At 38.3% G+C, this 24,111-nt stretch overlaps 2 protein-coding genes across 6 annotated transcripts in view; one reads left to right on the top strand and one right to left on the bottom strand.

Moving 5' to 3' along the window:
* Positions 1 to 112: 112 nt before the first annotated feature.
* Positions 113 to 11,212, top strand: LOC145465952 (glutathione synthetase-like). Its single transcript, XM_081449723.1, has 13 exons — positions 113 to 569; positions 2,560 to 2,635; positions 4,501 to 4,646; positions 4,871 to 4,919; positions 5,838 to 5,911; positions 6,173 to 6,253; positions 6,635 to 6,718; positions 7,211 to 7,280; positions 7,676 to 7,797; positions 7,950 to 8,019; positions 8,199 to 8,280; positions 8,505 to 8,697; positions 9,105 to 11,212. Exons 1-13 carry the CDS (start codon positions 313 to 315, stop codon positions 9,226 to 9,228), a joined length of 1,428 nt encoding a protein of 475 aa, XP_081305849.1. The 5' UTR covers positions 113 to 312; the 3' UTR covers positions 9,229 to 11,212.
* A 2,163-nt stretch (positions 11,213 to 13,375) lies between these two features.
* The window catches only part of LOC145465950 (kinesin-like protein KIF15), a 43,899-nt gene continuing 33,163 nt past the window's right edge, over positions 13,376 to 24,111 (bottom strand). For 4 of the 5 annotated variants that reach the window (XM_081449719.1, XM_081449720.1, XM_081449718.1 and 1 more), the window contains 15 exons: positions 23,997 to 24,074; positions 23,778 to 23,864; positions 23,628 to 23,690; positions 23,144 to 23,224; positions 22,924 to 23,007; positions 22,485 to 22,583; positions 19,013 to 19,060; positions 18,689 to 18,835; positions 18,021 to 18,205; positions 17,217 to 17,304; positions 16,401 to 16,438; positions 15,909 to 15,980; positions 15,362 to 15,455; positions 14,500 to 14,610; positions 13,376 to 14,392 (listed from right to left, as the gene is read on the bottom strand). In XM_081449719.1, the coding sequence (XP_081305845.1) occupies positions 14,195 to 14,392; positions 14,500 to 14,610; positions 15,362 to 15,455; positions 15,909 to 15,980; positions 16,401 to 16,438; positions 17,217 to 17,304; positions 18,021 to 18,205; positions 18,689 to 18,835; positions 19,013 to 19,060; positions 22,485 to 22,583; positions 22,924 to 23,007; positions 23,144 to 23,224; positions 23,628 to 23,690; positions 23,778 to 23,864; positions 23,997 to 24,074 (1,473 nt within the window). In that variant the 3' untranslated portion in view covers positions 13,376 to 14,194. Of the gene's footprint in view, positions 14,393 to 14,499; positions 14,611 to 15,361; positions 15,456 to 15,908; positions 15,981 to 16,400; positions 16,439 to 17,216; positions 17,305 to 18,020; positions 18,206 to 18,688; positions 18,836 to 19,012; positions 19,061 to 19,091; positions 21,477 to 22,484; positions 22,584 to 22,923; positions 23,008 to 23,143; positions 23,225 to 23,627; positions 23,691 to 23,777; positions 23,865 to 23,996; positions 24,075 to 24,111 lie in introns of those variants that run through there. The other variant, XM_081449722.1, reaches the window with a different exon arrangement.

Genomic DNA, 24,111 nt, shown 5'->3' with positions numbered 1-24,111 from the left:
ACGGAAAATTTGAAAACAAAGAGTGCATTTTTTTTAAAGAGCTTGTGACCACGCCTTAACTGTTGGGGGCTTGGGGTGAGCTGCACCAGCCCCCAAGTTGCCCTTCGTACAAGATGGCGGCCCATTTCAGCAGGTGGTGGTTACACTTTGTAATCGAACTTCTGGACGAAATGTGAGGTCATTTCTATAAAGAGGCAAAAGTCTTTTTGAGGAATAACACCTCAGTTCTATAAAGAGAAACTGCTCAGAGAGCTTGGTACTTCCGATCTTGTAAACAAACTCCTAACAAAGGCTAACAAGAGCTGAGTTACAATGAGTAGTGTTCGTGAGATTCCAAAAGATCTCGTGGCTTTTTTGGCCGAAGAAGGGAAGGATTACTGTGTAACTCATGGCATTGTTATGGTAGCGAAGGATTGTTACCACAGGGTCGAACATGCACCATTCACTCTTCTCCCCTCTCCTTTTCCAAAGCGATTGTTCACCCAGGCGAAAGAGGTGCAGAAAGACTTCAATCTCTTAGTTCACAAAGTCAGTCAGGACCATGAATTCCTCAAGGAAGCTCTTCAGAGGTGAGACCTTACTACGAAAAAAAATAGACAGATCTTTTAAGCCTTCAGAGCCACCAACGCCTCTAAACAAAAAAGGTACATGTAATATATAAAACCAGGTGTAATCAATCGATAAAAATCGAAATCAGTCGATATCAATGGCCGATTGCTATCGATTGATATCAGCAAACAATAGCAATCAAACTCGGGAAAATATTTTTATCAATTGCTATCGATTGACAATAGTTGCTAACAATCGATACATGTAATAAAGACAGGAATTATTCCTGTCTTCAGGAATATGGAGAGTTATTCACTGAAAGAAATTCAAATAATTGAAGTCATTTGAACACTGACTCTGTTGTTTATTTTGATGCTACAATGAGACTGGAGGGTTTTACACTGCCACTCTGGCCTGAGCTTCTTCTGGTGCCATAAACTTGCAAAGAAAGATGTAAAGCCAAAATGTTCTTGTTATTTTGTTGATGATCTAAAAGATATGAAGGCTATGAAGATAAAATGACCCAATAGATTTTTGTCGATCATTTTATCAGTGTAACTTGTAAAAGGACAAAAATAATTTTAACAAACAATACCAATCAATTAATCAATCGTTATCGATTGCTATCAGCAATCGATAACAAACAATAAAACTCATTGATTTTCATCAATTGCCATCGATTGTTATCAATTGATATCGATTATTGGTTTATTAATTGACTATACCTAGATATAAAAATAAAAGTAGCCATAGAGGCTCGCAGAAGAGGCCAAGGGCAAGCCACCACAAATCATGAAGTTAAACTTATTTATACAGATAACAAGAAATAAGAATGATAAAGGACAACAATAAATAATTATGATAATGCCTTGTGGATTCTAACACGTACAGTTGACTCCCTGTACCTCTCTTCAGGAGTTTCAGTCAGGAAATGTCAACAAATGACCAGTATTTAGGGAACAGAGAGGTGTGCATTTCAGTTGGATTTACTACAGGGAAAGAGTAAAACTGGAATGATACTTTGCCAATAAAGCAAATAATAACAAAGCAAATGACAGAAGAATACTGTGGTGGGCTACTGCAGTACATAGTTACAACAACTTAATTGACTGTGCTTTTTCAGATAAAGTCTATTGATAGACCCTGACTTCTTAAAAGCAATATATTTCTGTCCAGGATTTTGGAGAGATTTAACCATTTAGACATTGACAGATGTGGTGTGAGTTATTGAGAGTAAATTTATAAAAAAAAAACAAAATGGGCTGAAAGGACAAAACATTTTGAGTTGTCAAGGGTGTGAGTTACCAATTGTAAAATAACATGAAATGTAAGATACAAATCCAGGGGAAATCAGTTTTGGTTCGAGTTAGTGTGAGAATTGAGTTTACTTGGGTGCTTGAGTTGTTGGGAGTCAATATTATTGTTTTCTAAATAGAACTAGAATATTTTTGCAAAATGTGTGGTTCCAGAAAATATCCATACCTCCCCCACCGAAGGGTTTTTTTTTTGTCAAACCCCCGATCCCCCAGAAAATTCCAATCCCTTCTGTGGGGGGAGTATGGATATTTTCTGGAACAGCACAATAATTGTAACATGATCAGCATGTACAAATGTCTCAGAAAACGGGTGTGCAACATTTGGAGACAGCAATTTTTTTTTCCTAGTCATTAAAGCCAATAGTTAGTTTGCAGATAGAATAAGCAAATGCTGCAAACCCGCTGAAAGCTGTACATCATGTGAAACATCGCTAGTCTCACAATTAGGCTCTTACTTGATGTAGAAGACACAGTTGACGTAAAACAAATAAAAACAAAAGACAAAAGAATGAGGAATACAATGGAAACAATAGGTTTATGAGGCGGTGTTCTGTTGTGATGTGTTCTGTGTCTCCTACACCAAGTCGGAGTCCAGAATTATGGCTTGTATAACTTTTGTTTTTATAAGGCAAAGTGAAGTTTATCCAAGTCTTAGCTGACAGCTCGATAACATGTCTGTTTTCTGTCCATTTAGCACCATAGAAGTGGATGCATTTACTGCCAAAATATTTGAAATTTATGAAACAACAAGAAATGAAGGACTCTCACAGGTGACTTGTAACTTCAACAGTGAAGTGATATATTGACAGCAGCTAGATTAAGTACATCGAGTCACTATTAATGCCAAAATAACATTTTTATTATAAACCCTTCCTTTGATAGACATAACCCTTAAGTAAAAGAAAGTTGTTTGCTTAAAAAATCAATGGATGACCGTGGTTAGCATGTATGACCAAACAAGAAAAGTTCATTATTGTGTCTTTAAAGTCCAAATCAATTACTTGCATGTCACATCTAAGAGTTGCTGTCTATCCAGTTGAGATAGCTGGCCTGTGTTCAATTTGTTCTTACCAACTAACTCTAATATTATTGTGTTTTCCCATACCTCCCCACTGGTCCTTTTGGGTTTAAACCCCCCTCTAGCCCTCTGGGAGGTCCACTTGACCATTCAACTGTCACTTTGGAATTTGCAATGACCTTCCTTGAGATCGGAGGGGCATTAACATGATGTCCTGGATTTGCAAATTCTGCTTAAGGTTACAGTATACCTTCAGATCGGCAATTTTCTTCTAATTTGGATTTTTGGTTCAAAGTAATGGGCAAAGAGTAATCTCTAATTTCTGAAAACAAAATTGAAAAAAACTTAATATTGGTGGAGAAATGGAGGTTTTATGTTATGGCCAGAAGTAAAAGTTCCCTCTTGATTGACAGCCCTATAACGTGTATGCAATCAACCGAGACTACTTTTGCGGGAATATTACCTATATGGATACCACGAATTGGCTGGCTACTCAGTTAATCAGCATTGTTAATCCAAGCATCTTTCATATTAGGTGTAATTCTACTAAGTTATGAGTAAACGTGGACCATGGAAAACTCTGTTTACCAATTCGAAAAAGCAAAGAATGAATGAAAATAGATCAATGACTGAAGAAGCAAAAGTTGGCCTCGTGGATGAAGCTATTCACCTATTAAGTGGGCAAAAAGATCGACTGAAGAGAAGAGAAAGGTTCTGTAAAAATTTGGGAACTCGACAGCGATAACAGTGATGTTTACAGTGACTCTTTTGTTGAGTCCGATACCAATGAATCATCCAACTCATCTCTCCGCATTGAGCGCATTGTGAAACACAAGGTTTTTTTTGTGAGTTAATGGTAGTAAATTTTCCAAGTGCTGATTGACTCAGTGATCTGAGAACCCAGTTGAAGACGTTTGTGGCTGGAGTTTGTTTGCAAAGCAAGAGATTTTTCTTAGTGCTGTTTTCTCGAATAAATTTTTTCGCTTGAAGCAGACACTTTAAAGAGTTACAGCTCAAAGGGAATTTGTTTGTTTGCCCTCAAATTTGGACAGTAGCTAGATTAACATATAAAAAACAAAAATGTGTCTGCGAATTGTTTATTTCAAAATATTTTTTCTCCGAGAGCGATTTTTGTACGATCACTTCACATTTTTTAAATCCTATTTCGAAAATGTTCTGTAACTTTTTACTGCAACTGAATATGGAAAAACGCAGACACTCTTTTTTAGCGCTTTTTGTCCTGAAACTGAGGAAAAAATGAATTGGTGAAAAACAAAATTCACTTTGACTTGTAGCTTCCAAAAGGTGATTAGGACTCTTGCATTTAGTAGCCGTGAAAAAATCAGCAATTCATTTTATTTCAAAATTTTTGGTATGGTTTGATAGCCAGCTCTATAAGCTTTGATTTGATATAGGAGTTTAGGTATCTACAGCTTAAACCGTACGCGCTACATCGTTTGGACGCAAGACACCCCTGAAGATATACTGTAACCTTAAATTATTTGGCATATATTAAATAAAAGTTGCATTTTTTTGATTATCAAGTTAGTGTTAGTGTTTTGCATGACTTGAATAAATTATAACTTCTGAAAAGCTTCATATATTCATATTTCACAGCCCATCTCCCTGGGGATTTTCCGGTCTGACTATATGTTGGATGGTACAAGTGATAAGCCAGAAGATCTTGCAATCAAGCAAGTTGAAATCAACACAATTGCATCCTCATTTGGTGGATTGAGTTCACAGATGGGAGGACTTCACAAGTACTTTGCATTCCTATTGCATTACCTTATTTTAAAGGATAGCAAATATATGTCAATTTTTATTAATCTGTATATGGTAGCATGATCCATGTTTTGCAATAACAAATTTTGATCATGCCAAAAGTCCTCTTCAGTGGTGGGAAAGGGGGGTTAATAATGGCTGCCTCATAGTTACAAGTAATCTGCTCATAGAAAAAAAATTTCTTATTTGTTTTATTTTACAGCTTCATACTGGATCTTCAGAATGGACCTGACCCAAGTTACAAAAAAAAGGTTCACTTTCAAGTGTTGTGCATTTTGCTAAGTGGTATCTCAACATTGTTTAAATTGGACCAGGATATTCCATTGGTTTCTTTTGTCACAAATATATTAAATCTGTGTCACCTGGGCCATTAAGTTTGCCCAGAATTAGCCAGAAATTTGATTTCAGTTTTGTAACTTTTCGGTGAGGTTTTCTGTTTGTAACTTTGTCTGTCCTTCAATTTTGAGCTTGAGTAATCTCGTTCTACACAAAATCATAAGAAATGGAAAAAACTTTTTATAATACCGAATGGAAATCACTCAATCAATAAGCATGACCACTGAATGTCCCCTTCATGGCGTTAGCACTCTACATGCATAACGTGCCTATGATGTGAACTAATCTGTACCATCATAGGCATGCAATGGGTGCAAAGAGACACAGCTACATAGCTCTCAGCATGCACTGCTTGTGTAAAGTTAATAACAATTTAAGAGTCAAGCAGTATTTTGCTGGTTTTTTTTATTTTTGTTGTTGTTTTTTTGTGATATATTGTTATTTGATGGTAATAGATGTCCAACAGTAGCAATTAAATGAAAGAATGAAAGATGCGAATGCAGCCAAAACACTACTGGAAAAATGACCTGAAAAAAATTTCAGGCTCTGAACGGGATTCGAACCCACAACCTTTGCATTACCGGTGCAATACTCTACCAATATTAGCTATCAAAGCTCATGTGGCTTTGATAGCTCAGTTGGTAGAGCATTGCACCGGTAATGCAAAGGTCGTAGATTTGAATCCCGTTCAGAGCCTGAAATTTTTTCAGGTCATTTTTCCAGTAGTGTTATGGCTGCATTCGCATCTTTCATTCTTTCATTGTTATTTGAGTCAAACATAATTTGTGTAGAGTAGTCCACAAGTTACTCAACCTCTTTGTATCTGCTTTCAGCTCCCTGAGAATACATCAGCCTTAGGTCTGGCAACAGGCCTAGTTGATGCTTGGAAACTTTATGGAAATGAAAGGTATGTACAGAAACTCAGTGAAAATCAAAACATTTTTGAATCCTAAATTGTAAACAGTAATATTAACAGGGGTTCCAGTAACAGTTTCACCAGGAAGGCAACTGGTTTTCACAGGCAGGCAGAACATTTTTGAGCTCAACTTCCTTATCTACCAGTGCTTAAACCAGGCAGCCAGTCAATTTGACCAGTAGCTGATGCTCATTGAAACCCCTGCATTAATTTGAGTTGATTTTGTATTTTTTTCCTTTGCATCTCATTTAGTGCAGTAGCAATGATGGTAGTATCAGATGGTGAGCGAAACAGATTTGATCAGAGATGGGTGCAACACCTCATGAGACAAGTGTCAGTAGCATTTAAATCTCACTTGTTATAATCACTCTACTCTGCTGTTTCTATAGTATGCTTCACCTTTTACGACTTAAGGGAACACTACTTTCAAAAAATATAATTACATAGTCTTGCAGTACTTTAACGCTGATTTTTTAAGGTACTCAAGGCCACTACATTAATAAATTAGTGTCTTGTGTAGCATAATCTCTGTATGTGAATTTGGTGATTGTCTGCATTGAAAATGCAAAGTGATGTGCCATTAATTTAGTTTCATTTGTTGTTTATATTTACTTAATATTCAATTAAGTTGTTCCTTATAATATTGTGCCTTAGACTAGTACTAGGTTAATTGTTTTGACATTTGCAACACTGTATTTTTCTATTACATTTCAGCCATCCTTCAGCTCAAATGATAAGAAAAACCTTCAATGATATAAGCAGGACAGGACAACTAAAAGATGATAAAACACTGATAGTGTGAGTATCTACATTGTAGACCTCGCCCACACAAACTGTGTTTAAATTATAAAGTGATGTACATGTAGAAGTAGTAATCAGTTCTTACCTGTCTTCTTAGGAGATCTATATTATTTCAACCCCTTAGACCGTTTTGCTCTGTCAAAGCTTCGCTTTCTCTTTTTGCTGTGAAGCTATACTCTCTAGTAGGAAGATTAGCATGGAAAGGACATAAGTCAGAGACAATGAAATAACACTTGACTTATTAGACATTTTAATTTGTCTTTTGTTGCCACAATCCTGTGATTTCTATCAAAGAAACTGAATAATAACTACCTGGTCTCCTGGCCATAAGAAAGCGTGTTTTTGAACAGTCAATGCTTGCTGTTGGAGTATTGCCATGATTGTTTTTGAGCACTGTAGTCCTTATTCGGTAATAACTATTATGAATGTAATTTATGATGCATTAGTGGTGAATGAGTTCCATTCAAACTGTGTCATGTTGATTTCCAGAGAAGGACATGAGATTGCTGTGGTATACTTCAGGTGTGGCTATGACCCAGATAATTATGAATCAGGCATGGTAGGTATAATAATAATAATAACAACAACAACAACAACAACAACAACAACAACCAGCTTAGTGTAATGCATTAACTCAGGCTTAAATAACATAAGAAGCCACATTTTGAACGGTCTAAAGTCTTAGGCTCCAAGTGAAAAACGCTGCTCTGGCTATGTACCAAATGAAATCAACATTATTCTCAGCAGCCATTGCATTGCAGCAGCTGTGCGCAAGGTGGGAATATCCATTAAACGGTGCATTACTTTCCATACATAGTTATTTGCCAGCCAGGAGGTCCATATTGGGAAAAACTGTGCCCAAGGTCTTGAGTCCGGAGTTTACCATTATGATAAGGTTAATAATATACTGATATCCAAGTTAGAAATTGAGGGCATTTATTTTCTTTGACGCAGGATTGGGAGGTAAGGTTAATGCTGGAACGATCAAAAGCTATCAAATGTCCATCAGCTGCAATTCATCTTGCTGGTACAAAAAAAGTTCAACAAGTGTTGGCTTCACCAGGAAAACTTGAAAGGTGTGTTTGTGTGATGACTTCTCTTCTTATTTATAAACATGTTTCGTAGCTTAATTTTCGTCTCTGTGTTAATTAAGTAATATTAAATCAGAAAAGAAGGAGAAGGAGGTTGTTTGGATATCCAGTTCATGTTTGTGATTTCATTGTAACAGGTTTATATCAGATGAAGAGGTGTTCAACAGGATACGAAGCACTTTCACAGGACTTTACACATTGGATGAGGTTAGAGAAACTGATACAAATTAATAATAAGGGCTGTACATGTAGTTGAGAATATATGAGTCCGTAACACAGTGGGCCATGGCAGCAGCCGATATTCAGTTTGGCATCACGTTTGAACAACATTATAAGTTCCGTTAGTACTGTGTCGGACTGATATTGAGTTTGCTGTATAATATCAGGGTGCGGATGGAGACAAAACAGTGCAAATGGCTATAAAAGATCCTGACAGATTTGTCTTGAAGCCACAGCTGGAAGGAGGAGGTATAAACAGTATAGCTAGTCATGTTAAATAGACACTGTTAAACGATCTTATGGTAGATTAGATGAAAATCCAAGACAGAGTTAGAAATGGCTACCTAATAAGAGTGTTTAGATATAAGGGAGGTCTGTCAGTTGTACCTGTCTTGAATTAAAACTTGGCAGGTTCTGTGTGCACAGTGATTTCCGTCCGTTCTTGTGAAAACTACGTCATTTTTTGGTTACAGGTAACAACATTTTTGGAGAAGACATTGTGAAAACATTGACAGAGACAGTTGATGTCAAGGAACGTTCAAAGTTCATTTTAATGGACAAAATTCAGCCTCCGATCACACAGAACTACATTGTACGTGCAGAACTGGCTGAACCTGTCCTAGCGGATGTTCTAAGTGAGATTGGATGTTTTGGAATACTTATAAGGTTAGTAAGGCTGGGCTTCTTTAGATACATTTCTCCAACGGTTTAATGTAGTGTTACGTGACATTTGTGGGAGGCGCGGTGGCCTCGTGGTTAGTGCGCTCATCTCCGGATCGAGCGGTCCGGGCCGGGGACATTGTGTTGTGTTGTGTTCTTGAGCAATCTTTCCTCTCACAGGGCCTCTCTCCACCCAAGTCTATAAATGAGTACCGGCGAACTTAATGTTGAGGGTGTCCCCGCGATGGACCAGCATCGCGTCCAGTGGGGTGGGGGTGGGGGGGGGGGGGGTAGAAATAATCCTAGTCGCTTCATGCTACAGAAACCGGAAGAAGTTCTGGCTTGTTGGGACACTTGGCTCGTATGCAGACTTCACTTACATAATTTGTTAATTTGCTTTGTCTTTTTCATAGTCGTGGTGACGAGGTTATGGTGAACAGAGAAGTAGGACATCTCATGCGCACGAAAAGCACGGCACATCAAGACGGAGGCGTCTCGTCAGGGCGAGCAAATCTGGACAGCCCGGTTTTAGTTTGACTTCTAACCACGAATTGGTAGCTTTATAGTTTATACAAGTATTCGTAAGCAATAATGCATTGTATTCCCCGTTCTTCACATACCATTTGATATCATACAATATCAATCAGAAATATTTTTATGGCATGTGCTTTCATCTTAACAGTATCAAAACAATTCTTTACCACGTACATTTAAATGTTTCATGCCTTCCATCTCATCCAGCATTTAAGGAAAAATGTATTAAGTCAGTTAGTGAGTCACTCCAGTAATCATAAATCAAATCAATATAGATCAGTTAATTCATAAATCCGTCAATCAAACTATCTATTTATCAGTCGGGCAATTAATTCATCCATCCATCCAGCCAGAAGTTAAGCTTGATTCCCGTCACTCTCTATGGTCCGGTCCCGTGGCACTCGGGACGGGAGGAGCGCGGGCTCCATTTTCCGAACAGCAGTTGGTGATCAAGTCCTGCTTGTGGGACATCTAGGAGTAGTTTCCAAAAAAGATAGTATGTGTAATTAATCTGACAGGTATATAATGTTATCCAAACAAATAAGATAGCAAGTAATGCCAGGAGCCATAATCGGGGACGGAGACCGTAAGCGCGCGCCATTTCTAGTATTGGGGTTGTCCCCATGATATGGGACAATAATTCTATTTTTAGAACAAATTGCGCCATCGCCTGAGGCACACGCGCGTACATGCTGCGAGGATTTTTGCGGATGTCGCGCGGGGGAAATGGCGTCCGAAATTCCCGAAATTTTGTCATGCTTTTGGCCCACAACTCAACGCGTTTACGTCTGTTGGAATTTTGCTTAAGTATTTTCGTCGTAAGCTGCTCCAGTTTGAGTGAAGTAAGACAGTATCGAATTTAGGTATGTTCCGCTTTAAGCTTAGATATGATATCGCTGACCAAGGTGTGTTCCGACGGATGCTTCTTTTACATGAGCTGTACATTACTCCACTCTAAGTTTCACATATGTTGAAGATTAACAGCTCTTCCAAACCACAGCAAAAAACTAGTTGTATGTTTGGATATAGCAGCGTTTCAGGACTTCAAAGTTTCCCTCCTCTTGCCACAGGCTTGCGAGGATTTCGCCAGAGTCTATCTCGACCGAAAAGTAAAAGAAAAAAAGTAATTGCAAGTTTGAGTTTCGCCTGAATTGTAAGCAACGCTTCATGTTTTATCAAGGCCCAATAAGCGACAATAAAGTTTATGTCTGTAGATGCTGCTCAGTTTTGTTTGTGTAAAAATAATTGTCTGTTGTCGATGAATAAGAGCGCTCGCCGATGCGTGTTTTGTACAGTCAGTAAAACATGACAAATTGGACTTCCCACTTTTGTGAAAACGTACATCGAACTCATATAATATCTCTAGTTTCTAAATATGTTTAAGGTTGATAAATGTTTGAGAACATATTAAAAGCTCAGCTGAAAATATGTGAATACAGCAGAAATAATCAGCAAAGTTACGATGACGCTTTCTTTAATCAACTCGAATAACGATTTCGATTTCGTTGGTTGAGTTATCAAAACTCCTTGTCTATTTTGTTTTCGCAGTGTAAAATTTCAGCATGTTAAAGAAACACTCATGATGTTAGTAGCCTTTTGGCGTTCGTGAAAACTGTTGCAGCATCTCGGCACAAAAGACCACGAAATAAATCTTTGTCAAGGTTTGTTGACAATTGAAAACACCGACTCGGACTTGAAAGAGCGCGCGCTGCACTATGCAAATGAGCTACTAAATGTACGCGTCAGACTTTCCTTTCAAAAACTTTTGCAAACTCGTCAAACAAACAGAAACCATAAGAAACTATCAAAAACAGGGTTTGGTTATGATTAAGCGTTTTTTGGGAAACTCACAAATCAACTCGATACCAGAGTAAAGAGTTTTCTTACATAACTTTTCTTCACAAAACAAACGAAAAACTGACGCGTACAACTAGCGCGAGCAGATATTATTCATTCACAGCGCGAAAAAAAAATAAAAAAAACTCACCTTTTCCATTAGCTCAGAGCATAAAACTACATATAAGAGTCCTGGTTCTTATTCCCTGCCTTATTCCCTGCCATCGCTGTGAAAAATCTGCAAGAGAATCTCGCAGCTCTCACCATTTGATCACTCAACGTGACAACATCCGCGCGAGAGCCCCCGACATGTGCGCGGATCCGCGCGGATATATGACGTCAGGATGGCGCAATTTGTTCTAAAAATAGAAAAATTGTCCCATATCATAGGTGCGCGCGGATCCCAAGACTTACGGTCTCCCCGATTATGGCTCCTGGTAATACTTGAAATTGTGAGCCATGCCTAGATGTATTTACTAGTTAACCAGAACGTGTTAGTGAGTTTATACAGGCCCAACATTTTCATTTTTTAATCCAGAAAAACTATGAGAAGGCTAAAAATACGTGGTAGCTCTTAATTAGTTTGAGTTAAAATTTCTGGGTATCTTATTCTCTCGGCCACATATGAGTATCACAGTTTGGTTGTAATCTTTAATTTATATAAATGACAAAATCACTTTATAATGAGAATTATATTAGGGCCGCGAAGCCGCATGAAGTTATAATTCAAATTATATGAACAGATGAAGTGAGAAATATACCCACTCTTCTTCCCTCCCTTCTATGGAATCTCTCGTTTGCCAGTCAATTCCATGGCGTCAAAAAGCCACCGAAGCATCATGGGACACCGAGACTAGTTCCCAGGGCCTTGTGGGTATACCCAAGCCCCTTCTATTGTTTCTTTAGGGGGGTTCGCCCTTCTGTTGGCGTTCAAAAGTGGTTTGAGGCACTAACCGGGAAATTCCTACCATTTGTTTTCTCATATATTTCGAACGGAGTCAGTAAAATATAATTCGATTTAAGTAAATTTGTTTGATGTTATTTTCAGCCAACATTTAGTTTTATGAACGGTTTTCCTTGTATTGTAGCGGTCTCTTTCGGTTTCTTGTGTATAAACGTCTGGTATCGTTTGAGAAATTTGAATTAAACAAATGTAGAAAACTACGTTTACTCTTACTAATGTTATCTTGCATGATGTCACTGCCTGTCATTAGACCGATAGTACGTTCAGTTGCTTGTCTTTAAGGCCCGGATGCACGGTGCAATATTGCGCGCAATATTGTAATTCGTATTGTAATTCGTAATTCTTCTCGTGTTCTTCCAACATCCCAAGTGGTTTATCAGCCTACAAACCATAAAAACTTGTGGTCCATTGCTTTTATAATAATTCAGAGGACACGCGAAATTTCCATGGGTCTACTGGCACAATAGACCATAGCTGATTGACCAATCAGAGCGCGCGCATTCATTTAATTATTATATAATAAGTTATAAACTAGTGGACAAGATTTAGTGTGGTAAATATGAAGCCACACATTGGGAGCGAGGTCAATTAATTGACCTCGCTCCCAATGTGTGGCTTCATAGCTCAGTTGGTAGAGCATCGCACCGGTATCGCGGAGGTCACGGGTTCGAATCCCGTTGAAGCCCTGATTTTTTCAGGCTTCTTCTTTCCAATTGCTTAAATTGGAAAATTAACTGCGATGATCATTCTTCACTCTCATCTACAACCGCAGTTCATATATGAATTATTTCATATAAACTTCACGTTGTTTTAGGTCTGTTGATAACAATTCTCGTATTATCATTGTCTCAGGTGAAAATCAGATCTGAATCGATACCCATGATTTGTAAGGCGTGGAATAAATAAACGAATCAAAATTCAAGCATTTTGATTCATCTGCTTCCACTTGGGTCAATCTTAAGCCAATTTGAAACTAGACGCAAATTGTAAGAGATTTAATCTTTCGGGTAGCGCGACTTATGGGAGGCGAGAGGACCCAATGATTTACAACTCGAGATCGAGCGGTTCAGGTTCAGGCCCTGGCTGTAGCAAGGCACTTTACTCTCAGTGCCTCCCTTGACCAAGTGTAAATGGGTACCGGCGAATTTAAAGCTAGGGGGTAACCCTGCAATGGACTACTATCTCATCCAGGGAGGAGCAGAAATACTCCTAGCCGCTTCATGCCATGGACCCCGGAGATAAGCACTGACCCGATAGGTTTCTAAGCTCGAACGAAGACCTTACTTTACCCTTCCTCCATCTCTTATCAAGTCCGGTCTGGAAAACGTGAAAGGTGAGATCGATTTGAGCTCAAGAAACAGTTTTTTTATGATTTGTTTTCAATAACTAAAGTGAAGCTTATGTATTCACTAAACTTGTCTTACAAGGCAACAGTAAGCACTGCTTACAACTATAACACTCGTCTAAAAGTATATATTTGTCGTTACACTCCCCAGACACGCATCCTTAGGTTTTGAGCGTGATAACAGGTAGGACTGGGAGAGTTTCACGCTAATTCAGTCACATGATTCGCTCACACATTTTAGTGTCTATGCATTGGCGCGAAGTTTGAATTACTCGATAAATGTAACTTGATAGCTACCTCGAAAATCATGATACGAATTAATCAAGTCTCCTGCAGTTAACCGTCATTATCATTACCGTTTAAAATCTTAAAATATTGAGATTACTCAAGAGACAGCACTGCTACCTGACAGTTTTGTGAAAAAAAAGTTAAACGTTCTTAATGAAAAATGAGTTTTCGAAGACTCAAAACTGACGTGGGGAGAAAGGACGTTCCTCAGTGGTGATAACTGGATAAGTTAACTACTATAAAAACTGATACTACAAGCGATAGCCACCAAGGATTCCTCACTTCCATCACAGGGTCTCCCTCTTTACACTGTACCGTGAGGTGAGCAGAATGGAGTGAGGAAATACTCTGAGAACGAGTTTAAACAGAACTTAAGAATCAGCAGTTTCTGACAATACTTAAAGTAACTCTCGTTAGTGGTACCACGTAGGCGTGATAAAAAACTGAACACTGTTTTCTTTCTCAAAGCACGTTTCCTGTATTACATCTTCTTTGTTAAAAAAATGGGTTTTTTTTGTGACTCAGTTCCGTTAAGGTTATGATGTAGCGGTGGCAAAGGCATTTTCTTTATCCGTGTCTCTTAGTTCAGTCCCAGTGCTCCCCTCATCTTCAGAAGAACAACCCTTTGATCTTCCTTCTTTCTTACTCTCTGCGCCTCCGTTTTTGGTGCCGAGCGGAACTTTCTTTCCCTTGCAGCTGCATTTCTGACTTTCTTTGATAAGTTTGTTTACTTGCTGATGTGCAAAACAAAGAAAAAACTGGTTACTATCAGCACAAGCAAGACACCTAAGGACCGTTCAACGCAGATGGACTATTTAGATGTGGTATTTCAACTACTTACTTCTTTGAGGGCATTATTTTCTTTTTTAATTAGTAACAGATGCTGCAGTTTTTGCTGTGGGTTTTGATGACCTTTCAGTCGAGCAATCTCCTCTTCGTGTTTTTGCATAGCCTATGAAGAAACAAACCAACTAGTCACAAAATGACAAAAAGTATTACAACTACGTTCTTTGACAAAACCAACACAAGCGACCACTCCTGGGATTACGATGTGGGCAACTTTGGAAATATACTATTAAGGACATTGAAATAGCAGCTGTGGTTATTTGCTCTTTAAATTACCGGGATTTCCCCGAAAGAAACAGGATTTTTTTTTCCGAGGGAAAGAGTTTTGCGAGCGACAATGGAGGTACATTGAGCCAGTCGAAGCAAAGTGTGAAATCCTTTTTCTTTTTACGATAACTGCAGAAACTCTCGCGCGCTCATTGGCTAATTTTCATTGTCAATAAGCGGACAGACAAATGAATTTATAATTTATGCGATGCATGAAGGAGCGAGAGAGAACAATTTGACAATTTTTTATCGTAAAAAACAAATTGACGTCAGTTTTTCATGCGTCTGTCCTATCATAACATTGTCAAAGTAGTCAGCGGATCCACTCGGCTATCGCCTCGCGCTTTGACAATGTTATGACGAAATTCATCATTAATAACAGGACAGACGCATGGAAAACTGACGTCAGTTTGTTAACTCGCAAAGAGGAAAGATGTTTTACAAGTTTGAGAAGATGATTGAAAAGAAAGTAGGCCGGTACGATCGGAGCAACGGCCTTGAATAAAACCCAAATTGTTCGGAAAAAAGAGCACATGTTAGTGTTGGATAATAAATGAGCTCCTAAAGTACTTTAGCATATATTTCCTTACCTTCTCCAATTTAAATTTCTCCTCCATGGTGGATTCAAGTCTAGATTTCAGTTCTTCTTTTTCTTCAAATCCTTGCTTTTCCATTTGTCTTGTCCTAAATAAACAGTCATACAATACTATTAACGAATGCCCTTCGGTATGATAAAGCTACAAAAAAACAGTCGAGCAAAGCAAGCCACGTAAGACATATAAGGAGCAAATCGAAAAACTTCTTGCACGACCTGGCCCTGAAACAACAATTCTTGCGCAGAAAAATTATCCAAGCTACCACTCGAAACTGTTGTGGTCCATCCCTTATGCAAAGAAAGAAATTGAGCGAGCGAAGAGAGAAGTCAGCTCAAATCTGACTCGTTGAGTTTGGCAGAATGTTGATCTCGAGAAAATATAAGTTAGCTTCTCGGGATCACAGCGACACTCCTTTGACATTCATCTGCTCTTCGCTTAATTTGTAGAGAGAAAATTCGGCTCGAAAGAGCAAACTTGATCCGCAATTCTTAGTAAATATGTTTAACGCTAGTATGATAAGGAATGTTCTCTTTGATGTTACCTCTCGAGTTCTTCTGCCATGTATTCGGCGTCTTCTAAGGCTGTCTCCATATTTAGCTTAGCGGCAGCCAATCTGTTACAAGCAAAGCAAAGTAAGCGATAAACTTAATTTCCTGTTGACAAGCACATATAAGCAGCTGTTTTGAATTCTGCTAAACAAAAGATACCTGGCTGCTGTAAACATGCACTGAAAACGATCGCCAGATTGAAATCAGTTTTAAAGTGTAAACGTCAAGGATCGATATATCACTAATGATCTGATTGTGAATCGTAAACCTTTCGAACGTGATATTGCCAAAACAACACTCGTCACGTGACACAAAACATAATTGTATGAAGATCAATCGCCCAACGTGGAACAAAAGCGTACGAGCTCCCCTATCAATCAAAACAAGCTTCTCAACATTTCGTTTGCCCACTCTTCCGTTACTGACTGGCGTTTTACGATCTTTTATAAATTCAGTTCAAAACACTCAACAGTTGTATTACTTACTCAGTCTCAACGGTTTGTTTCTCCAACAAAATTTGGTCCTGTAAACAAATTAATTGGCTGGTTAGTTGTTGTTGGTTATAAGTCTTTCAAACTTTGATAGACATAAAGGTCGTTCTGAGAAAATGTACCTGCCGTTTTCGGTAATTATTCTTATGTACAATCATTGGAATACAGTCGAACCTCCGGTTGCGACCAACTCTCCTAAGCGACCAGTTTTCCAAAATACCAAAATTTTCCAAGACAAATCACTATATTTGAAACCTCTTGTAAGCGACCACCTCTCGTAAGCGACCGCGACCACTTTTAGAACTAAACATATCAAATTTTGTTTCGTTTTTAACCTCCCGTAAGCGACCAGTGGACAGATAATTGAACGAAAATTGGATAATAAGGTGTTGCAACATTATCACATTCCTGGATAGTACAAGAGACGGAAATTTCTCAGTGGGAAGTACCAGATTTTTTCTCAAAATCGACTTTTCACATGAATAAAGCATTTAAAACAGGGATAAGTCTCTTCAGTCACCTTGCGCTAATGGGGCAAAATTTTGACCTAACATCGTCTAAGCTCTCGTGAGCGACCACCTCCCGTAAGCGCTTACGGCAGGTTCAACTGTATTTTCTAAGTTTTCTTGTGGTTTCTTCCTATCAAGAAATAACCCGTGTACTCTATAATTAGACAAGTTGACGTCGTCAGAGACTCATCTGAAAATATGGGAGTTTCCTAACAGTACTCTGGACGTAAACTGCAACTGTAGCTGAAATGATTCCCTAGCAATTCTAGTCGTTCTTGCTGTAAGCACAACAGTAGTAGACCTTCGTTTCTGTGGCACTTCGCTGTTTCTCATCTGCGTTTTCTAATTCCTTCCTCAATCTCTCAACTTCTGTTTTGAAATTTTCTTCCCTGAAAAAAAAAAGCAAAAAATTCAGGAAAAGCAATGTTATGTACTGTCTAATAAACGCGAGTATAGGTACAGCCACAAATGAAACCGTATTCCTAAACTGAAATCCTGCAATATTCTTCACCAAATTGCCTTTAAAAAATTCTTATTTCTTGCCGAGTATATCACAAGTCAGCCGATCAGTCCGTATTTTTTCAAAGAGATTATAAAGTCAACAACAATCACTGAACCCTGGATGAGCGCCCATATTCTCCTAACTGTTACCATGTACATTCACTAAATCTGCTAAGGAGAATTCGGTTTTCAATCAATAGGTTCTAGTGGTACAAAAAAATAGGTTTGATACAAATTTTCATGTGAATAAAGAGCTTAAATTTATACCGCTCGAGTACTTTTTAAGCCACACCCACATATATTCTTGCTAAAAGCTGAAATTTCCCAAATGTTATCAGTCTCCCTAATATCTTGTCTATTCAGCACACTATGGGGCTGAGGTTTGGACAATTTGTTTCTTGGTACTTACTCTGTAATCTATAGAGAAACCACCATTGAACACGCACGAACCCTCTTAAGTGTCCAGTTAATACGGGTTCATTTAACAGAAAATAAGGTAGAAATGTTTGGGCCTCACTGGGGTTGGTTTCGGCTTAATATGGTTTCCGCTTGATGCAGGTTTCACTGTATATTTTAGTCTATGCAAGCAGTTAGATCTATATACCTTTCTCTAGCCTCGTACATCTCAACCTCAAGTTGGTAATTCAGTGTTTTACAGTGAGTCTCCAGCAGGCCATTATTTCTTCTCAGCTCATCCATCTCGTCCACTTGTCCTCGTAATAACTCCATTTCTTCGTTTCTCTCTTGACGGTGCGCCTCTAAGTTGTCAATCACTTTACTCATGGTTACCTTGTGTAAAACAGCTGTCAATCAAATCGCTTTGTCCGAACGAAAGTTTAAAAATGACCGAGAACCGTCTGGGCAACTTTGTATGACTTAAATAAATACTACTTAGACACTGACATTCGGATAAATTCAATTCTTATCCTGAACAACGATACCCTTAAACGGAATATTTCAGAATCTCATATTCGAGATTGTTTAAATTACCAATAATAGGTAAGTAAGTGAGAAATAAGTAACTTAATTTATGTGTCAGGCTAAAACAGCAGTAATAAAATCAATAAATGGGGAAACTTAGCGCACCGTTTCATGATCATATTTATTCTCCGGCATTCAGGGACGCTTGTGGTATGAACTACTTTTCTCATTACCTGTTAACTGTCAGTGTTTTACGGTACTGTTTCCAATATTCCAGATCTACTGTCGGCAAAAAACTGACAGTCATTTTTGTAATGGTGTGAGCATGGATATTTTGCATTTTCTCTTTACCTGCGTGGTTCTCAGTTTGTCCAGTTCTGCCTCGTGTGATTCAATCATCCCTGACGCGTCAAGTGATTCGTTCAAGTGTTGTAATTGGTTGAGACGACTCTCGTACCGAGACTCCAACTCGGCCTTAGATTCTTCCACATTCCTGAGCTGTAATCAAACCATTCTTATAAATGAAGCCTTCGTATCCATCAGGCGTGTCATTACGAAATGATGATTGTCATATTACTAAATAATCTAGTCTATAGTATCGCTTATATTTTTAAAACCGTGCTTGCAGTAAACACATGCACACATTGCGGACCTTAAAAAACCATTTCCTCTTACCTGGTTTTCTAAGGACATCGCAGTAGAAGTCTTGTCCTTCAGATCAGACTGCATTGAAAAATGAAGGATTTTATGACTTAAGGTAACTCAGAACTTTCTCGCAATCATGTTCTTCTAGTATTTTTGGTATCGCCTGTTTTAGCCACTGGTCCACCCTCAAATCCACAACTCAAATTTAAGACTTAAATTTAGCAAGACAGAATACAGCAAAAATGTAGCATTTAGTCACTAGTTGTTATTGTAGTAACCAAATTTTCCCTTTTCGTTGTTAATATTTTTTATTGCAAACACTAATTTAAAATATTTTATCAACTGCACATAAGTTTATACCAGCTGTCTTTATATTTAAATTCAGCTGACCTATTTTTTTGTATTATAAATGAGTATTTGTTATCATTATTCAGGTATATTCGTTCTTTGCTGGATATAGGAGCAGTGCCTGGGAGAGACTGGGGCTTGGACTTACACAATTACACAATTAAAGTTCTACAACTTGTAAGATTTTTAATGGATTAAGATCTTTTTTAGGGTGATTATAAGAAAAGGGACAGGGTGTGCTTTTTTGCGTAAATAAAATAGGTTTAAGACAAAAGAGCGAGACGAAAGAAATGTGGCGAACATGGAAGTTTAAAAAACATAGTTACTTCAAAGTAATTGTTTCTTTTGTTCTTGTAGATCTTTTACTGTGTTCATATACTAGATTTCGCCCTTGATCATACCCAGGAACGAAAGTGGCGCGTTGGCTCGCTTTTTTGTGTTTTATTGCTTGTTTGTTTTCAAGTTTGGTATCTCGATCGAAAGTGGGAGGAAAAGATAAAACGGATGTAACTTCCTCAGCTCCTTTCAAGTGCCGCGCAACGCTTCTTTGTATAACTCAAATGACTGAGATGAAGACCGCTATCTTTTCTCTCCTATCCAGTCCCCAAGAGATGGGCAGAGAAGCGGAAATGGAACCCTTGGCGTCATTAGTTACATGCATTGGCGGTTGTTACTGCATGAGGCCCTCAGACATCTTAAAATATTCCTTTGAAGTCCAGATGAGCGAACAGGAAAACGAGGCTGAACAAGCAGTAATGAAAAGCTGGAAGAAATCAAGCACAGAGAAAGTTGCACATGTTCCACATGTCGCGCTATAGTCCACAAGTGTACGGCCGGAGAAAGAGAGGTAAAGGACAATGAAAGAAAAATAGCACACTCTCACATTCATCAGAATAAAATGATAACAACAAAAGAGTTTAGTGATCCCAGCATTTATTATGTACATATAAGTATAACAACACACTACAATGAATAATATGAAACACACTGCATCAGACGTCATGCAGGATCAATCAGATTAGGAAATAAGTACGTTGCTGTTTTATAAAGATTTTATAAATTCGACTGAATTGTTTAGTTTGAATGTAATCTGACTGGATTTTTTTAACGTCACTGTCGCAGTTTCGTGACTATTTATATCTCCCTGGCTTCATTTTGTGTTGCGTGTCGCTCTTATTGAAACGTTCAAAAATCCTTGGTGTAAGATGTTACCTTATTTTTTACACTACATTTTAAAACGTTAAATATATACATAAAAAAGAACCTTAGAACCCTCGGAATGCATGTCACGCTCAGCTAAACAGCTTGTAAATATTGGCTTGCGTGACAGAGCGTTACCCTTATACAGAGTACGGCAAAACAGCATCAACATTTGTACATAGATTAGGATTTTCAAAGCTCGTGTGTACAAAACTACCTTACAACACATACACACCGCTGTCACGGTGTTAGTAAAATATTCTTACTTATAAATATATACAAGTTACCTTGGATCAATATATTAAATATTGTATAAAAATACCTTCCGTTCTTCGTATAATATTTAGACTTTTGGCCCACGTTCAATCGAGAATTTACACCGATCTAATGAAGACATCACTAAAACGATTTCAGTCGCTGAACATTGGGGTTACCGAGTTACAAATTCAGCCTTGCTGGGGTGGAGCAGGGCAAAACTTGCCCAGATAAATTACACACCTGAAAACCTTTTCAAAGTTTAAAAAATGCCGAGATTACCCCGTTACCGGAGGTTTTCTTTTAAGCTCAAAGGCCAGAGAGAAGTGACAAAACGCTCTGAGAGGCAAAGTATTTCGCGTATTGTACATCCAGTGTAATAAAAGCATTAAATGCTAAAAACGCGCGAGATAAAAACAAATAATAAAAAAAACCTTTAGCCAGCAGCCAAAATAAAAATCCGATTATAAATAGAGCGTTTATAAATAAAAGAGCTTTAGAAAAAAGAGTATAGTTTTGAAACGTTGTAGAGAGATTCCACTGTATGTTCGCGGGCTCGTTAATATCTCAATGACGTGCGTTATATCCGGGAACTCCAGAGGGACGTTGAGTCACGTGATGTGCGTCGCTTCAGTGTGAATTGCAAGCAGTGTTGTAAAGAGTATATCCAGGATCTTTGTCAGCTGATGGCCTTGAACCGGAATAACACAGGGGTATTAGTTTAGGAGACTAGTACAGTGAAGTTAGCAACGGCCCAACTCAAAGAGGTTGTGCAGAGGGGAACAGTTTAAAAACGGTGTTAAAAATTCACGTCACCTGTGGAAAACCGCAGCGATTGAGTACAAATTCAGTTAAAAAAAACAGTAAATACCGCTGCAAAGAACCTCCATAACTAAAAGTTGCCATAACAAAAAAAGATAAAAGCCACCAGTTGTGGCGATAAAAAACGATCCCGTACAGCCAGCACTTAAAAGCACTCTCTGAGAGCTGGGCCAGTCACTGGGGGCGGCGTCAAGTTAGCGCCTACAAGCACTCGCCGCAAAATAGATGTAACAGAAGCTGACAGAGTATCAATGATTCAAAACATTCTGCCAGTGTTAAAAAGTGTTTGTCTAACGAATTAAAAACTTTGCTACACACAAGGAATAAAATTCTCTACAAAAGGGGTTAACCTGAACAGGGGTGGATAAAAGTGCTAAAAAGCACTCCCCTGCAGTGCTGATGGGAACCATGTTTGAGAAGGTTAAAGATAAACAGAAACAAAACGGTAAAACAGAAAGGATAAAAAACAGCGTTTAACAGCACTCCCACTCATAAAAATCTTATTACTTGGACCACTGACAGACGCTCACGGGCATAATTTACCACCACCTTTGTTCCTTCTCTCCGGAACAACAAGCGATACGCTTCCAGGCGAAATCTTGATGCCAGTCGAGCTTAACAGCTGTGCATTGTTTCCAGCTGTTTTGCTTTCCATTGTGTTATTTTCACGCAGCAAACTTGTGTTTTCTATTCAACTATTCGTGACCAGTAGTTCTTCGCTTGGAAAGTTGTAGTTTAGTAAATGGAGATATTTATAAACCCTCCTGGTCCATTTTTATCCTGGTCTCCGTACTACGCTTTCATAAAATGCACTAACAGGAAGAACGTCTTTCAAATCAATGTTATTGACTAAATATGATTAATCAGTTAGTCTCACCTGCAGAGAAGTCATTTGCTGCTGTTGCTGAGCAAGCGCCTGGTTCATTTCTCTGTACTGCTCAGTCGTCCGACGAAGATCATCTCTTAATTGACTCATCTGTAGAAACAAGCGGTGTTAGTATCAAACGTTACTGTGATCGCTTTGCTTTCTCTGTAGCCTAAGCTTTACCACAAGATTTCCTTCGATTTTGATTGGTTGAGCTTAATACTTGTGACAGGCCGGGTGTGGTTTACTCCCGGTAATCAAACGATAACTGCTGGAAAACTACGTGGCGCTGTTTTAGGCAAATTCTGATACAAAATAGCTTAAACAAGAAATTCTAGTAAACACAGATATCACCTGAACGCAGTAAACAACACTCCTAACTCTGTCTGAAGTGATAAACACAAATTCAAAAATGCAACTTAATACTGTACTGCCTGGAACAACAACTTACTTCAGTTTCGCGATCCAGTCTTTCCTTGTTGAACTTTTCTGTTTCTCGATCAAGTTTGTCTTTTAATTTCTCTATGGTGCGTTTCTGTAGAGAGAGCGACATTCGAGTCAGTGACATCTGACTATGCCATCGGATCACATATATACATGTTGATAAAATATAAAACGAAGTAAATGCGGGTAAGTCCACATCTCTGTGACAGCCATGCACTACAGCTCACCTTTTCTTCAATACTATCTGTCAGCTCCTGTTGTTGAAGTTTGCTTTCCTCCAGCTGATTTCTAAGGAATGACAACTCGCTCTGTGAATAAAAGAAGCAAATACGTAAGAAGCAAGTATTCTCCTCATTCGGTAACTTCCAACTGCACGACTCCCAGCTTTGCACATCTCAAGAGACATGTTTTAGGTCGTTCTGCAACAATAGCAATCATTTTCACGTCAAAACTCCACAGAGTCTCCACAGTACAGTACGTTAGTGAGGCAGAAAGGTTCAGTGTCAACTAAAAAGTGTGAATGTTTCAGAACAGGGAATACTAATTGTATTTTTCAGAATCTACGTTCAGGTTTATACAAGTTAGATTTTGCAAAACCTGAGCTACGCAACTTCGTTAAGTGTCCAGAAAGTTCGCAAATTCTCAGTGGAGACCATGTATACGTATATATGCATGTTGACAATAAGGCATTAACAAACACAACCTACTTACATCTTTCTCGCCAAGGTTCTTTTTTAATCCCTTGACGGACTCCATTAAATTGTTTACACAATCCTGAAATAAGACAAAAACAAAACAGCAATAGTTAATATATTTTCATTTTATAAAACGTAAAAGAGTCACTTTAAAACAATCACTTACAATGTCGGATTCATTTCGTTTATTCAAAGTTCTTATGTTGGTCTTTGCTTCATCCAGTTCTTCTGACAAAGATTGGATTTTCTGAGCCTGCAGAAATCAAAAGTATTGAACTCGTTAATTTTCTGGAATCAAACCCACCTCCGCACCGACTGTAATTTTTACAAAAATAGATAACAAAACACTAATAAATTGATCTGAGTGTGATCACTAATCTCTTACCTGTTGCTCGCATGTGGAGTTGCTCTCTTGTAGTTCAGTTCTGAGGGCCACCAGTTGTTCCAGTGCTCTAACCATGTCCTGAAATAAAGTAAATCGTTAGTAAAGCACTACAGGA

Source organism: Orbicella franksi, chromosome 13, assembly GCF_964199315.1.
Source record: "Orbicella franksi chromosome 13, jaOrbFran1.1, whole genome shotgun sequence".
Taxonomy (NCBI): domain Eukaryota; kingdom Metazoa; phylum Cnidaria; class Anthozoa; order Scleractinia; family Merulinidae; genus Orbicella; species Orbicella franksi.
This window is presented reverse-complemented; position numbering and strand designations above follow the sequence as displayed.